This window comes from Juglans regia, chromosome 13 (assembly GCF_001411555.2).
Source record: "Juglans regia cultivar Chandler chromosome 13, Walnut 2.0, whole genome shotgun sequence".
In the NCBI taxonomy this organism is placed as follows: Eukaryota; Viridiplantae; Streptophyta; class Magnoliopsida; order Fagales; family Juglandaceae; genus Juglans; species Juglans regia.
In genome coordinates this window covers 32693329-32710300 of record NC_049913.1, presented here as the reverse complement: position 1 = coordinate 32710300, position 16972 = coordinate 32693329, and the positions used below count along the sequence as shown (strand labels likewise).

Here is a 16972-nt window from a genome sequence, read left to right as displayed (position 1 = left end):
AAGTTCAATAAAGTGTACGCACACACACATACATACATATATATATATATATATATATATATATTTACTAAATATAACTTCGAATGAAGTATGAACAGTATTTTCACCTAACAATTTTTCTTCCCATTTTTCCCCTGCTTCTATTCCTGAATTTCCGTTTTGCCTAGCTGTATTTGAACGTTTTTGCCCCTAAGTTTTTATCCCACGCGCGAGCCCTTCCTCCCCTCTCCCCAATCCATTTCATCATCCCATCAAGTGTGCCGTCATGGCCAACACCACCCTGCCCATTCTCTTCCCCTTCGACCGGTGTCCCTCCCCGTCCAATCTCAGCCCCTCTCATCCTGTCGTTAATCGCCACGAGGGAATCCAAGCCACGACCCTTTTTCGTTCCAGCGGCGCCGTTGACCACCATTTGTTCACCACACCACCATCGGCCCTCTAGCCACCTAAACCACCCAGCCTTAGCTTCGATCTGCCACCGTTGAAGCCCCTCTAGCTCATTTTTCGATTTGGATATTTTGGCCTCCAACCACCGCCCACGCGGCCAACCGCGGCCAACCACCACCACCATTTGCTTCACCAACACCTCTAAGCCCTTCCTTAGCCATTCCAAGTTTTAGTTTGTTCCTATTCAAAATTTGAAATTTTGAGACCCACTGCCGTAGTCCAAAATACACTGTTAGGTTGTTGTGCCGCCACCTCTTGCACTTCCTTGATCCTTCAAAAATTATATTTCATCATGTAAGTAATTTTCCAAAGAACTTTGTGAGGTTTGATTATATTTTTGCACTAACAAATTTTTTGTAGTCTGGTTGGTTGTGCCGGACTTAGAGTCCGAGGAGAATGGGGGTCGGTTGGATGTGAGGATGTGTTGTTTATTTAATTGAATTATGCTTACGTGCATTTATGTTGTGTTTGGCATCATGGCATATATTGCATCATTTCATGCATGCTCATGTGTCGTGAATGAAAACTAGGTTTTCATGTGAGAGATGATTTTTGGGTATGTTTGAAATGAATGGATTGAAAAGAATAAGAGAAAGGAAAATGAACTATAGGGATGGTGGTAAGCAGGGACAGTGGTAGAGTTCCACTTGTGATTCCCGCCTAAAGTGCACGCGGTAAGGATGTTGGTAAGTCTCGCATGTGATTCCCGCCTACAATATTAGCAGTAGGAATGGAGATAAGCAGGGATGGTGGTAATCCCACTTGCGATTCTCGCCTACACTGATTGATAAATGAATATGTTAGGCCATTTTCTGGAAAAATGGCGGTTTGTGGTTTAATGGATACGAGCACAATTTTCAGCAAAAACGGTCGGTTTATGCTTGGGCCGTTTTCTGGAAAAATGACGAATAGTATTTAATGACATGTTTTGGGTCAAATAAATTAACGAATATTAAATAATATTCTTAAAATAATAAAATCATTTAAATAAAATAATTTTTTAAAACTATATCATTTTCAAAACTCCAATATATAAAAAGGTTTACTTGAAAATTAGTCTTTATTAAATAACACTACAAATACATCGTTTAAAATGATTTTGGTAAAATATTTAGAAGATTTTAGAATACTTGACTCAATTTAAAAATCATCAGCTAGATTTATAATAAAAATATTAGATTTACAATGATTGTTTTATTAAAGAATTGATATTCATCATCTCCACACCACACACAAATATGTGATTTCTTATATTTTTCTTTTATGTGTAAACACACATAATTAAACATCAATATATATATGTTTAAACTGAATGGTAAAAATGAGAAATCACATGTTACTATATACTATAGGAGATGATGAGCTGAATTTCTTTTTCTATAATTCATTATTTATATTTTTAAAGTAATTTCTTTGTTTAGAAAACAAAAAACTATGTAAAATTAAACTGGACCGTTGTCCTTTCCCAGTAGAATATTAAACTGCGTATGCATAGAATACTCCTAATTATATTAATTAATGTCATTGTAAGCCGCAATAGGACGAGTTTTTCTACGCCGAAGACGTCACTGTTGAACCTCATCAAAGCTGTTCAATACATCACGTCATGTGCAGAATGAAAGGGACTTCTTCCGATCGATCCTCAGTTTCAGTTGATTAAAGTACACATTATTTGCACATATTATCCAAGTCAATGACTGGAAAGGTCAAAAATCATTCGTAGTGATTTTTATTTTTTTATTTCATGTTTTTTTATTTTTTTCTTTTAATAAAAAAATAATTTCAAGTTTTTTTATTATTTTCTTTTAAGCATTTTTTTAACCTCCTTACATCAAAGCGCTTTGGTTGATATTTAGAGTGAAAGGCTACTGAAAATAACTTGGAAACAATAACATGAAACTAAAAATAAATTGGTTAACGGGAGAAAAAGGTAACATGAAGATGATCTCGAGACTGACATTTGGGAACCATGAAAAGGATTTTTCAGCTTAATTAATTTCGTAAGAAGACTTCAAAGGCGCACAGCGGCGGAAACCGCGAATTAGTGTGGTCGTGAAGAAGTCTTGCTTATGTATTTAGACTTCAAAGGCGCACGCACAGACATAATAACTTTCCAACTAAGCCAGGGCGGGTAAAATAGACACGCGAGCTTGAAAATGACCGCTATTTATTATTTTATTTTATTTTTTCTGGATTAGACATATTAACTTATTAATGCGCATAACTTGACAACAATGATATCTCTTTCTAATATCTATCTTAGCCTCTCGTGACAATACAGTAAGAAAAAATCTTCTTGCAAGTGAGTTTAAACATTAAAATATATTGATATTAACATATAAGACATCCGTTTAATAAAACGGTACGAATTGAGATGAAAATAATTTTCATGAGATATAAAACTTTATTCTTCTCTCAAAACTATCATTCTTTTATTTTTCTTTTTAATAAAAAAAAAATCAACTCAACGTCGGTACGTAGTTTCGTACATAACTAGCAAGGCTCATACGATAACATGTCAAACCTATAATTTCACGTTCAAATTATTTAATATTTTATTTATTAAATGGGATTACAAAATAAAATAATGCTGTACTCACAAAAATATTTTATAAACTTAAATTTATAAATTAATATAATTTAATTTGATACATTAGATTCATTTTATTATAAATTATATCTAATATATCATATCAAATTATATCAGTTTATTAATTTATTTTTATTGATTTATCAAATTATATCTTTACAGGATACACATAATTCGACTATAAAACTAGGAATCAGGACACGTATTCTGATGGTAACATGCTAGAGACTTCTGCAGAGTGATTACTCGTGAGGCTGATAACCACAACTTCTAATTATTTATTTTATATCCAAGGAGATGTAGGACATCTATTTTTCTGTTTTTTTTAATTAATTTGTTGAACTACAAGTCAATTAAAAAAATATTTTTTAAAAGAAATTAATTTGGAAAATAAAAAAATGCACAATAATTTTTTTACATCTATTTTACAACTTTCTTCTAAAATGCTGGAAATGTTAAGGTTTTATTGGAATTATACTTGTTTGAATCAGTTAGAGTGAGCAATTTTCCTTCATGAACTTCTAACATTAAAATCCTAATTTTAGGGTTCCTATTTCATGCTTTAAGACACATCAGTTGCGGAAACTCCAATTGGTGAGTTAATTCACTACAAGAAAAATGATTATTTATAATGAATTATTTATGATAATATACTCATTTTGATAAGAAATAATCATATTGATGAAAAATAACTGATCACACATTTTATTATTTTTTTGTTTTTATCCTTCCCAAGAGTTTTAACTGCATTTTTTTTTTAATTACATTATATCATTGACCAATTCACTCAACCATTAGATCGTTCAATGCTTGGTGGCTTCAAAGAAAGATCAGAACAAAACAGGGGCCAAATTATAAATAATAATATTTTATAGATCTCATTGAGATGTGTTTAATTTTTTAAAATTCAGATAGTTTAACTTTTTAGGTTAAAATGTATGAAGTATTTTGAGATGAGTTCCACCAATAATTGATTTGAGATGAGTTGAAATGAGTCGAGTTCGGTTTCAAACACAACCTAAACAGCTTGGAATTGCAACTCAAGTATCAATTAATGGTTGAGTTGCCAAATTAGTTCAGAAGATGCAGTTTAGTTTATGTACTAATCGGAGGACTTATAATTTGTAAAATTTGCTCATTAAAATGCAGACGCAAAACATATTTGTCCTTTAACTTCATGGGCTATTTATTTCTCTGTATTTCAGCACGAATAACAAGACGTATCAATAATAAACACAGAAAGCATATATAATCATAGAACAAAAGCAAAAAGAAAAAGAAATCACTACAATGGGATCATCAGATCAGATCAGTCTTTTAGCCCTGCTCCTGTTATAGGGAGAAAGGATGAATTTCAGCTTTCGGATCATCTGGATGTCAAATGAGAAACAAAAGGTCCTTATTTTCATTCTTCAAAGTAACAGTGTTGGATCTGTCTAGCTATTTGATTCTTGGAGATATATAGGCACGCACTGGATTCTTCATCACAATCAAGAACATTACCTTTTCTGAAAGATCAACACCTTCCCCATCCACTGTTTTGAACTCAAAATTCCAGACCAGATTTGCAATAAAATACTGGAGGAGAAGCAATCCTAGTTTGTTCCCGGGACAATTCCTTCTCCCAGCACCAAAGGGCATCATCTTGAACAATGTTACATCAGACGCTTCTTCTCCAATGTCTTCACTAGTCAACAATCTCTCCGGCCTAAACTCCATGGGATTCTCCCACACGTTTGGATCTCTCCCGATCAGTGCTGTCACGATGTTCACCTTTGTGTCTTTTGGGATTGTGTAGCCGCCGAGCTCAACATCTTCCATGCCTGTGTGTGGAACCAACAAGGTGTTTGGAGGGTGAATTCTCAGAGTCTCGAGAACCACTGCTTTCAGATATGGAATCTTGTGCAAATCATCTTCCTCAACTTCTTTCGCTCCTTTTGCCACCACCTCGCTGATTTCTGCAAAAAGTTTGGATTGAACTCGTGGGTGTTTCACTAAATATGCCAAAACCCACTGCAGCATCGTTGTACTTGTGTCGCCTCCTGCATTGATTAACTCCGAGCACAAGCTCAGAATATCTGCTTCTTCCACGTTACCTTTCTCTCCGGGTATTTTCAGGTCCAGTAAGGAATCTATGTAAGGAATCACTTCGAATGCCTTGCCTCTCTCTTGTCTCAACTTCTTCCGGGCTCTGATCAATGGCAAAATCACATCATCTTGGTTCTTCAAGAATTGTTGGTACCTTTTCCAACGGTTTCTGAGAAGCAACTTCCCCAGTCTGGGCCAGGTAGCGAGCACAGTGAACTGCTCGTAAGAGACAAGAAATTGATATTGTATTCCTTCAACTTCTTTGATTTGAGTCTCGCTGAGTTCTCCGAAAGTCATGCGAATGAACAAGGAAAACAGAGCGGGGTGGATATGATCGAGCAGACGGACGGGCTGATTGAGCTTGGAAGATTCATGGAGGCCCTTGAGCAATGAGTCCAACACACGCTTGCGTTCAACAGAGTAAGATTTCAACGAAGTCGGGTGGAGAACTTCCGAAAGGAGATTACGACGGAGGGCTTTCCAGCTTGGGCCAAAGGGGGATCCGCCGATATCTTTGTGGTTGTTGCTGAGAACAGAGCTAACGGGGACGACTGCAGGTCGGTTCGCAAAGGTGGCGCCGTGTCGAACAAGAACTTGGTGGGCAAGGGTGTAGGAGGTGATGAAGATAAGGGGTTCAGAGCCGAGATAGACGGTGAGAATCGGGCCATACTTTTGGGAGAGATCATACATGACAGATCTCAAATCAACCATGGATTTGGGAAGCAAATGAAGATTTCCTATGAAAGGCAGAGTTGGGGGTCCCGGCGGGAGATTGCCTTGGGAAACATTCTTCTTGGTGGTTTTGGTGGAAGAGAAAAAGCTGAAGAGTGATTTTAGGGAAAAACAGGCACAGAGAGAGATGAGGATGATGAACCAGACCTCCATGATCGATCAATCTCTAGAGTGCAGAGATGGAGCTTAGCCCCGTTCTTAGGAGAAGTGGATGAGCTTGATGAACATGAATGAGGTATTTTCTTCTGTATATATACAAAAAAACATGCACCAAGTTGCCACTAACCAATCCAAATGTTGAGTGCATCATCCATGCAAAAGTTTGACAATTCTTTACGTGTCGTGCTAAACAAAAATTCAACGTTTGGAGTTTTTTTTCAAATTCTTTTTTTCAACATTTGGAATTTTAGATTATGATGAGATGAATTATTATAGATTGAGATTTCTCAACTTATCTTATAATGATTCATCTCATCATTATAAAATTTACAAATTCTCACATAAAATGGAATAAATAATTTAATTTTTTTAAATATTAAAAAATAAGATTTAAACAATATTTTATTCAACTTTCAACTTTTATCTCAACTCACTATCGAAACCTAACCTATCATTTTTTTTTTGTGTAAATATGGATTTCTCGTTTTAAATAAGTTTGAAAAATAAATTTGTAAATTTCTTTTAAAAGGAAACACTATTTAGTTTAAAAATAAAAATAAATCATGACTAAAGGTAGCCACTCCTTACACTATGTTTAGATGTTGAGATAAGTTAAGTTGAATTATAAATAATAGTATTTTGTGGGTTCTAACGAGATGAATTTAAATTTTTTAAGTTGAGATGAGTCTAACCTTTTAAGTTGAAATGTATGAAATAGCTTGAGATGAGTTTAACTATTTTATTGGAAGTTGAAAAAATAACGAGTCCCGTCAATTATTTGTTTGAGGAGTTCAGTTTGGTTCAATAACCAAACACAACTAGACTGCTCAATCTGTGCCATCTATGAGCGTGGCCACCATCGAGTAGTCTTGAAAAGAAAAAACCTCCTAGTAGATGGCTCTCGGGTGGCCATTGGCTCCATTTGAATGTTAAGGTTATGTTTAGATGTTAAGATTACTTTCATGAATCATCATAAACTAATCATTGATGAGATCTATTACTTTTTTAATTTTACATAAAAAGTTAAACACATATCAATCTATTTCATACATTCAAACACATGTCTCAACCAATTTACATTCAAACACATCTCAATGAAACCCACAAAATACTATTATTCACAAATCAACTCAAATCATTTAAGATCACATCAGCATCTAAATACAATCTAAGAATATCTCAAATCATCTGTGTATATTAATAGTAAAATAATAGTAAATAATTTATAAATAGTAGTGAACTGTTTGTGAACAATAATAAAATCGTCTGAGAAGGTATGAGAACTAGTGTTTACTCAAACACAACCTTAATTAGAGCCACCCAATCAGGGCCACCCAGAGGTGACCATATGATAACCAAGTATTAAATTTCAATGAGCCATTTTTTAAGATGGAGGAGTGCATTCTTAGAATTCCATCAATAAAACTAGACCTTCAGTTTTATTAATTGAACATGCTAAAGAATAGGAAAAGTATATCATTTATCAATTCTACATATGATTCACCTCAATTCTCTATTTTTTTTAATATTTATGTATTTGTATATTATAATAAAATATATTTTTAATAAAAGAAATAGAAATAGAAATAGAAATAGAAATACACAAAGGCTCAAATTGGGGATCCATGAAATGAGAAACGATGGTAGGTCTGGCTAAGGTGGTGGGTAGCAGTCATTCTGGTGGCTAAATAGCGCCACCCTGCCCCCCCGGAGGCGCGCCACACTCATCTCGTCATTCTTATTCTTTTCCACCAAAATAATATTGTTTTTTCTAAAAAAAAAAAAAAAAGCAGTACAAGTCAAGCAGACTTCTTACATAAATTGACACCATTATAAGAAGTGAGTATTTAAGCTTGGTTTGTACAGTGAGTTGAGATGAGATGGGTTAAGATGGTTTGTAAATAATTATATAATATTTGAGTTAAGATGAGATGAGTTAAAACTTATTTGAATCAAAATGTTTTATGGAATTTTGGGAATGAGAGAAAAAAAGTTGAATAAAAATATTATACAAATTAAGATATTATTCGAATATAATTTTTATTTTGTGATTTGAAAAAGTTGAATTATTTTTTGTGTTTTGTTTGGAGTTTGAGAAAGTTGTAATAAATTAGGTAATAATTAGATGAAAAATTTGAAGATTTTGAAATTGAAAATTATTTGTGTTTGTGGTGTTTGCATATTAAGATGAAATGGAATAAGCTGAGATGGGATGAGATGTAAGCATCTTTCTATCCAAATGAGGCTTTAATGTTGTATGAGAAATTCTCTAGACAATTATAGAAAGTTCTCTAAGACTTGTTACATGTGTCAAAAAAAGATAAATTGAGGGCGACTTTAAATCAGAAAGCAAATTATACAAGATTTATTGAATATTTAATATTGTCTGAAAAATTTATTAATTGCATAATTAATATTGTAGATTCATTTTATGTATCTATTTATTTAAATTGTGACCCTCCAATATAGAGTCTTGGGAATATTTTTTCCTTCTTAGGTGGTGCTACAGCCACCGAGACTTGGTACTGAGATATTGTAATGACTGACGTGGCATGCCACGTGGCTATTAATAAAAAAAAAATGGATCCCCGTTGCCACTTTCCTCCTCCTCCCTTCGTTTGTCACTAACTGTAAGGGTGAAAACCTCCTCTTCCTCATTACTCCTCTCCCTCTGCCCATCACTCACGTAGAAATACAAGAGCAAGATACCCAAGAAAAATAAAATAACAAGAAAAGTACAAGGCCAAAAATTATCAATGCTACAAATTTTGTTTTATCCATATTGATAAAATCCAAACAGTAAAAATCTAAGCATTGTCTTTGTTGTTTTTATTTTTTTTTTCACTGCAGCCAATTTTAAATCGATCTTTTTCACAAAAAGAGATATTTTCCTTTGACATGGTTTTTGAAGAAAACAAACACAACAAAACAAAAAAATAGATAAATCTGAGATTTGGACAAATATTTAAAGTACAGCTACCCAGCCTCCCCATTTTATCTACACCGCATGAATTTCTGACATCTTTTTTTTTTCTTATTCCTATTCCTATTCGAATTCCCCCCTTTTTCCCACCCCACCCCACCCGTCCCCAACCCCCCAACACATGTTCCCTGGCATTTCCCCTAGCCCCCCACGCGTTCCCCTTGGCATTTTTCCCAGTCCCCCTCATCCCCACCCTTCAATCCAACCCCCTACATTCCCCCCCTCCCCCCGCGTTTCTACCCCCTCTCCTGCATCGAACGGAAGCCCCCCTCCCCTGCGTCAAACGAAAGCCCCCTTGCTTGCACCAGTTCATGCGAGCCCCTCCCCCACCGGTAAGTTTGTTGTGTTGTACTTCATTTAAAAATACATTTTATGTGCTTTGCTTATGTCAATTAATCACTGGGTTGAACTAGAATTGATTGTAAGAACAGATTGATGATGAGAAAAATGTTATGTGTTTACATGTCTGAATTTATGGCTCAAAAAGTTGTTGCCTTTGCATTGAGCAGAATCTTATGTGATGGTGTTGGGGCGATATGTGCATTCAAACCATGCTATTTTTCATTTGAAACTTTTATCATTCTTATAAACAATATTTCTCTTTATAAAAAATGTATGAATATTTCTTTTTATCATTCTACAGTGATTTCACCAATCCATGTATACTAAACGTTCGTCATTTGCATATGTTCTCATGTCCGTCGTTGTGTCCGATATATCTAATTATTTAATATATTGTTTATTTGTGTATGATAGGGATATTTTGGACTATTTGCATTAATAGTTTTTTATATTAAAATTATGCTTATTGGACTGGTATGACATGCTGCCTTTGTAATTGTTGTTTACATTTTTGTCTTGTAATTTAGACATGCAGGAAAATATTCAATGACGAAGAACAATTGCATGCGGGCTTGGAATCTGTAGGGGTTGCTACTGTGGACAATTTTGTTGTTGAAACACAATGTAGATCTGTCACTCAGCCAATACCATCGAGCAATGACGAGGTATGAGATCGTCAAAATTCTTATTACAAATATGATTTTAATTTTAACACAAAGATCCTATTCTTAGGTTTAATTCATACATACATATATATATATATATATAGTAACAGCAATCGCTGAAGTACTAGAGCTTTTAAATATGCAAGCATAAGTATACTTGCGAATTTGTACAATTATGGAGAATTTGCATATGATTCACTAAGGTAGAAGTAGATAAATCTAAAAAATCTAGTTATCATATTAATTCCCTTGGATTTCTTCTCTGACTATTTAACATGAATCATAACAAAAGTCAACTATTTATTCTTTAGTTAAATCTAAAAAATCTAGTTATAATAGTAATCCCCTTGGGGTGCTATAATATTGTGTTATTAATTGATAATTATATTGTGTTGTTTACAACGATGTGCTGGTATTGATCATATATAACTGAAGACATGAATGCTAGCTTGCTGTGTCATTACATGGAGGATGTGTGGCAGTACTGGTTTTGGAGTATTTTTCTTGTTGGGGAGTTTGTACCAATGTTTTGGTTATGCAGTTCTGGGAGAGTTGGTACCATTATTAAATTTATTGGTTGCTGGGGAGTTTGTAGCCCTATGTTTGGTTTTGAATATTTGGCATGTTGTGGGAAAAAAAGATCTCGAAGATCAATTTGTGTAGATGGTTTTTTGTTGTGAATGGAAGGAAATTTGTTTGTTTTGAATGGAAAGGCATGAACTTTGTATAATCTGTTAATGTATAGTTTATGTCCTCCCTTTAATCATTTTTAAGATTTCATGGCTTTCAAATTATGCTTATCTAATTGTAGGTTGTGAAATTAGGCACGATTGAAGTGCAGAACTATCCTTTTTTTTGGTAAACCGCATGTGAGGGGCTAAAACTATCCATTTTTACTTGTATTATTGCAACTACCTAGGAAAAACTTATTGCTGAGGGTAAGAAAATAAGTAAGACTAGTGGTCCGGAAATTCTTTCTAAAAAATAAGTAACATTTACACATTTACCATTCTCACAAGAGTATTCTTTCTCACAAATTGAAATTTAACATCTATTACCATACACATCCATAATGACATTAATTGAAAATTTAAATTTGTGAGTATTCCTTCTCACAAATTGAAAATTTGAGGACAACTATCTATAACACCATACATCTATAGTCTGAACCAACCATGGATCATTACAATAGATAATGTCCCAGTACAAACACAATAATATACGTGCACATCTATTCTCTACGATCCGCTTTTGAAGTTTGCCCTCTTGCTTGTGAAGCTCAATCTCTCTCTATTAGTTTATCTTTTTGTTTTTGAGCTTCATACTCCCGCAAGAATACATCATCCTCCCTCTTCCAAACTGACATCTTGTTTCTCCCTGCATTAAGGTCAACAATTGACATCTTGTCAACAATTGACATCTTGTTTCTCCTTGCATTGAGGTCAACAATTTCAAAGTTAAATGTGACACATTTAAGTGCAATTCAAAAGGCACAAAAATATGAAAAAGGCAGCCTATGAAAATATATATTCCATTCTCAAGAGAGAATGACCCATGACACACCGAAAAGTGAAACTATTTTTTTGTATTTCTGCTGTAAAGGTTGATCCCATGTGCTATTGGGGGCCACTTTCTTAATTACATCCATTGCAATATGTTTCTTATGAAAAGTGAGCAATTCTTCATCCCAATGTTCTGTACCTCTTCTGCACTCACAGATTGACTGTAAACTAAAAAATTATTAACATATGTCATTCAACAAAGGAGGAGTAGTTTAGTTATACGGAAGGATTATGAATGCACAGAAAATCCATCGCCAAGTAATTCAAAACCCATAGGCCGTGAGATTATAAATGGGCAAACTTAAAAATTGATGAAAAAGAAAGAAGAGCACAAACACTAAGATTACTTTAATAACTTTTCTGAAAGAAAGTAGAGGTGTTAAATCGAATTAACGGGTCATGTTCGTGTCGTGTCAAGATATGTATATTACACTATATAGATCAACCCTAACCCGACCCGTTAAGTTTATCGTGTCAAAATCTCAAACCCTAACACAACCCATTAACATAACGGGTCATGTCGTGTCAACTCGTTTTGACCCGTTTATGTAAATGGGTTGAACAGACTCAAAATTAATCCGTTTAACCTAGTTAAGTTTAACATAATTTTTTATAAATGCTAAAATCATAATATCTATAAAAAATAGAAAATTAATTATAACTCCAAAATTACAATCCAAACAATAAAAATATTAAAATTAAAATCTCAACAAATTTTTTTTAGGTATAAGGGTATAATTTTAATTTTAACTTTCTTAACGGGTCATAACGGGTTATAACCGGTTGACCCGTTTTCAACCAGTTATGCAATCATGTCTTAATGGGTCAACCCGTTTTGACTTAAACCCATTAAGACTAAATCCTAACCCGCTTTTATTGTGTTGTGTTCATGTTGGGTTAACAGGTCGTGTCACATATTGTCACCCCTAAAAGAAAGTAGTTGAATGGTTTATCATTTACCGCTCTGAACTCAAAGAACGGTAGGCAGAAAATTATTTTCAAGAAAAAATCCTAGTTGTTTTGATATAAACTCGTGGAAATGAAATCCCTTAAACCCACAATCAATTTGAAGACTCACCCAAGAAAATCAAAATCAAGTCAACGATTGGAGAATCTAGATTCGTTGAGAACTCGTTTCAAGAACCTAGATTATATTAAAATCTAGACCCGTTGAAGAACCTGTCTCAGGAACCTAAATTACAAGGAGGAACACCACAAAGGTTATGATTTACCTTTGATAACTTCAAAAGTTCAAAGAAGAACAAGAGGAGTAAACTCGACTCACAATGAAAAATCAATATTGTCTAAAGCTTCAAATGAGGGTACAAAAAGTATTTAAACCAAACTTAATTAAAACCCTAGACAAAATAAAACCTATTTTACCATTTTTGGATTAAAAAGTTTCCTTACATGAACGTCCACTGCATGCTCTACAAGGGTTTTTTGTGCGACGCTAGTCTTCGTGGGCAGTGATGAGCGGCCCTCCGGTGGCCTCTGGGATCGGCGGGCTAGACAACATTCTGGTAGGGCCCCCTCCGGTGGGGTTGGATTTTTTAGCCGGTAACGAGAACGGCGAGAGGCGTACGTTTGCGGAGGCGTTGTAGCGGCCTATCCCTCCTCCAAAATTCAAACTTTCAATCCGGCGTCCTGAGGTGATTAACGGTGAGCTTGGTTTCATTTTCTCTTATCTTGAGATGGAAAAGGCAGCCAAAGATTTAAAATTTGCTTTAGTCCTTAAGTTTTTGTCCTCCAGACCTTCCATAGATGTGTTACGGAAGAATATTATCAAAACTTAGGGGTTTAGTGAGGTGCCGATGATCAGTTTTATGGATGATTTCCACGTTCTTTTACACCTTGCAAATGAAAAAGACTACTTACATGCCTGGGCACGTGAAGGCAGGGTGGTGGCAGGCGTTCCGTTCCATTTGTTCAACTGGTCCGTGGGTTTTGATTTGAAAAGAGAACCATCCATTGCTTCTCAATGGATTTTTTTGCCTGGTTTACCTTTGCATTTGTATAGGTTGGATTGTCTTCAAAGCTTTGCCACACGTTTTGGGAAGTTTTTGGGAACGGACAATGCTACGGTTTATAGAACCAAAGCCACAGGGGCACGGTTGTGTGTAGCTGTTGATCTCAGAGACGAGCAGATTAAAGGATTTCCTGTGATGTTTGGTTCACATCAGATTTGGCAGTCGGTGGTCTATGAGAAGCCAGGTTTTTACTGTAATAAATGTTATAGGCAAGGCCATACGGTGGTGGCTTGTAGAATGGGACAGCGTGTAAGCCGTGTGCATGTCGGGAAACAGTCCAGGAACGTGGAAGGGAACAAGGATGATGGAAAAATATGGAAGCAAGTGGGTCGGAAGAACTCTACTGTGGTGATAACCAAAGAAGATGACCATGCGAAAATTAATATTGAGCTACAACCTGAGAAACCCGAAAAAAGTAATGCAGGGGAAAAAACAGAGGAGGGTGAAGAAGTTTTTGTTAAGGTCAACAAGTCTCTTGTGACGGGCAGCAAAGAAGGGGCGTGTGTTAGTGGGCTGGGGGGATCATCTCCTCTTTGCTCTGACGAGAACATCCAGCCATTGGATTTGATGGAAAACCATCTTGCCGTGTGCGTCGCCCAGCAGGAACCTGGTATTAATTTTTCAGTGGAGGACATTGCGGCTGGTAAGTTACTCGAGGATGCTACTGCTGTTACTCATATGGATACTGGCCAGCAATTGAATGATATTAGCGCCCAAGATAATGAAGATGATTGTGAGGAAGTTTGGTGTGACAGTGTTCCGCAGGTGCAGGTTGATGGTGAAAAGGTGCAGGAAGATTTGCCGAGTTCGCGTAAGCTGATTTTCCATGGGGAGAGGGCGCGGTTCTATGACTTTGAAAATGAAGAGGGTGCTCTACCTGCTGTGATGGGAAAAGAAAAATGTTATGACTTGGATGCGGATCATATCACGGTAAATGAGAAATCAAATATGAAGGAGGATAAGGCGCTGAGAAAATCACAACGGGTTCATACCCGTTACCAAAAATTGAATTTATGACTGATAACATTTTTTTCTGGAATATTAGAGGGCTGGGCAGTTCTAGAGGTATTTTGAAGAAGCTGCTTTTTAAATTCAAGGTTTCTTTATTTGCTATCTCGGAACCTTTTGTTGATGATTCTCGAATGGCTTCTCTTGGGTGTTTTTTGGATTTTAATTATTATGCTTCTAATGCTAATCAGGGTGGTAAGTTGTGGGTATTCTGGAATATTCCTAACATTTTTGAAATTGTGCTTTGTACGACCCAATCCGTGTCTGGTTGGTTCAAGTGGGATGCTCATCGTGTTCTTGTTACTTTTGTCTATGCTAAGTGTTCATATGTTGATAGAAGAGAACTTTGGCATGATTTAGAGGAGTGGACCGATTTGGATCAGCCTTGGTTAGTTTTGGGTGATTTTAATATTATTCACAGGTACTCAGAAAGAGTTGGTGGGAATCCTCGGCCTTTTATCTCGATGTTAGAATTCAACGATTGTATTGATCGTTGTGGTCTGTTAGAGGTATCTAGTTCTGGCCAGCGCATGTCGTGGTGTAATGGACATGGGGGAGTGTCTAGAAGTTGGGCAAAATTAGACAGAGTGCTCATGAATAATTTTTTTGCCACTCTCTTTCCTTCTGTTCATTTCAATTATTTGAGCCGTAAATCTTCTGATCATTGCCCGATGGTTGTATACTCGGATCATCCAGCTATGTCCTATGGCCCCTCTCCTTTTCGGTTTTTGAATATGTGGTGCTCACATGATGGGTTTCTTATGTGTGTGAAGGAAGCATGGAACCAGCAGGATACGGCGTCTGGTCTTCTAAAACTCTATATTCTTCTGAAAAGAACAAAGATAGCGCTTCGTGCTTGGAATAAAAATGTATTTGGTAGGGTGGATGTGAATATTCGTGCGCTGGAAGAGAGGTTAGATTTTTTGGATAGCCAGCTTCAATCTGGTTTTTTCTGAGGAGATTGAGGATGAATTTGTGGCTACTAAGACCGAGATTGAAATATGGGAGAAAATGGAAGCTTCTTGTCTAGGCCAAATTGCTAAAAAGAAATGGTTGACTGAGGGAGATCAAAATTTGAAGTTTTTTCATTCAGTTATTAACCAGAGGCACAACAAGGGGCATATTAGTAAAATGGTCATTGCCGATGGGAGAGTTTTGTGTACTGCTGAAGAGGTTCATGAGGAGGCCGTGGCTTATTTCCGTAATTTCCTTTCTGATGTCTCTACGGTGGAACACTGCGACTTGTCGAGGCTTATTGAGAAGAAAATTTTAGGTGAAGAAAATCTTTGGTTATGCGCGACACCTTTTGAATTGGAAGTGAAACAAGCTGTTTTTTCTATTCCAAAGAATAGTAGCCCGGGGCCTGATGGTTTTGGTTTGGGTTTTTATATGTCTTGTTGGGATATTATCAAAGAGGATGTGGTAGCGGCTGCTGGAGATTTCTTCAGGGGTGTTCCCCTATCCAGGTTTTACTCTTCCTCTTTTATTGTTCTTATTCCAAAAGTGCCTGAGCCTTCTGGTTTTGATAAATTCCGTCCTATTAGTTTGTGCTCTGTGGCTTATAAAATTTTTTCAAAGATTTTTGTGAATCGTCTTAATTCTGTTCTTGATGTTTTGGTCTCTCATGAACAAGGTGCGTTTATTCCTGGGCATAGTATTTTTGAAAATATTACCCTTGCTCAGGAGATGGTTCAGTCGCTTCATAAAAAATCTGTTGGTGGTAATGTTTTGATTAAACTTGATATGGCTAAGCCTTATGATAGGGTGAATTGGGATTTTTTATTGCATGTGATCCGTGCTTTTGGTTTTTCTAATATTGTTTGTCAGATTATTGCGAACTGTGTGCAGTCACAGTGGTTTTCTGTCATGATGAATGGTACATTTAAAGGTTTTTTCCAGTCTGCCAGGGGTCTTCGTCAAGGGGATCCTCTTTCTCCTTATCTTTTCATCCTCATGGAAGAAGTATTGTCTCGGTTGCTCAGGTGTAATTTTCAGGATGGTCGGATTGGCAAATTTAGCCACCCTATTGGTGCTCCTTTGGTTTCTCATTTACTTTATGCTGATGATATCCTTATTTTTACTAATGGGGGTAAGAGGTCTATTAAAAATTTGCTGCATACTCTTGATACTTATGAGAGGTGGTCCGGTCAAAAAATCAGTAGGGATAAATCTGCTCTTTTTCTTTCTAAGCTTATTTCAAATTTACGTAAGAGGAGCTTGTTGAGTCTTACGGGCTTTAAGGAAGGTAAGTTTCCTACTATTTATTTGGGTGTGCTGTTGGTTTCTGGTAGATTGACAACCCGGGTTTTTGAGCCGTTAATTGATAAAATCAGGAAAAAAGTTACCGGTTGGAAGTTTAAATTGTT

General features: G+C 35.9%; 1 protein-coding gene across 1 annotated transcript; it reads right to left on the bottom strand.

Annotated features, from left to right (window-relative positions):
- Window positions 1-4477: 4477 nt before the first annotated feature.
- LOC109015566 (cytochrome P450 89A2-like) lies at window positions 4478-6010 on the bottom strand. The gene has a single exon (XM_018998033.2). The coding sequence runs from the start codon at window positions 6008-6010 to the stop codon at window positions 4478-4480; it is 1533 nt and encodes a 510-aa protein (XP_018853578.2).
- Window positions 6011-16972: the final 10962 nt, after the last annotated feature.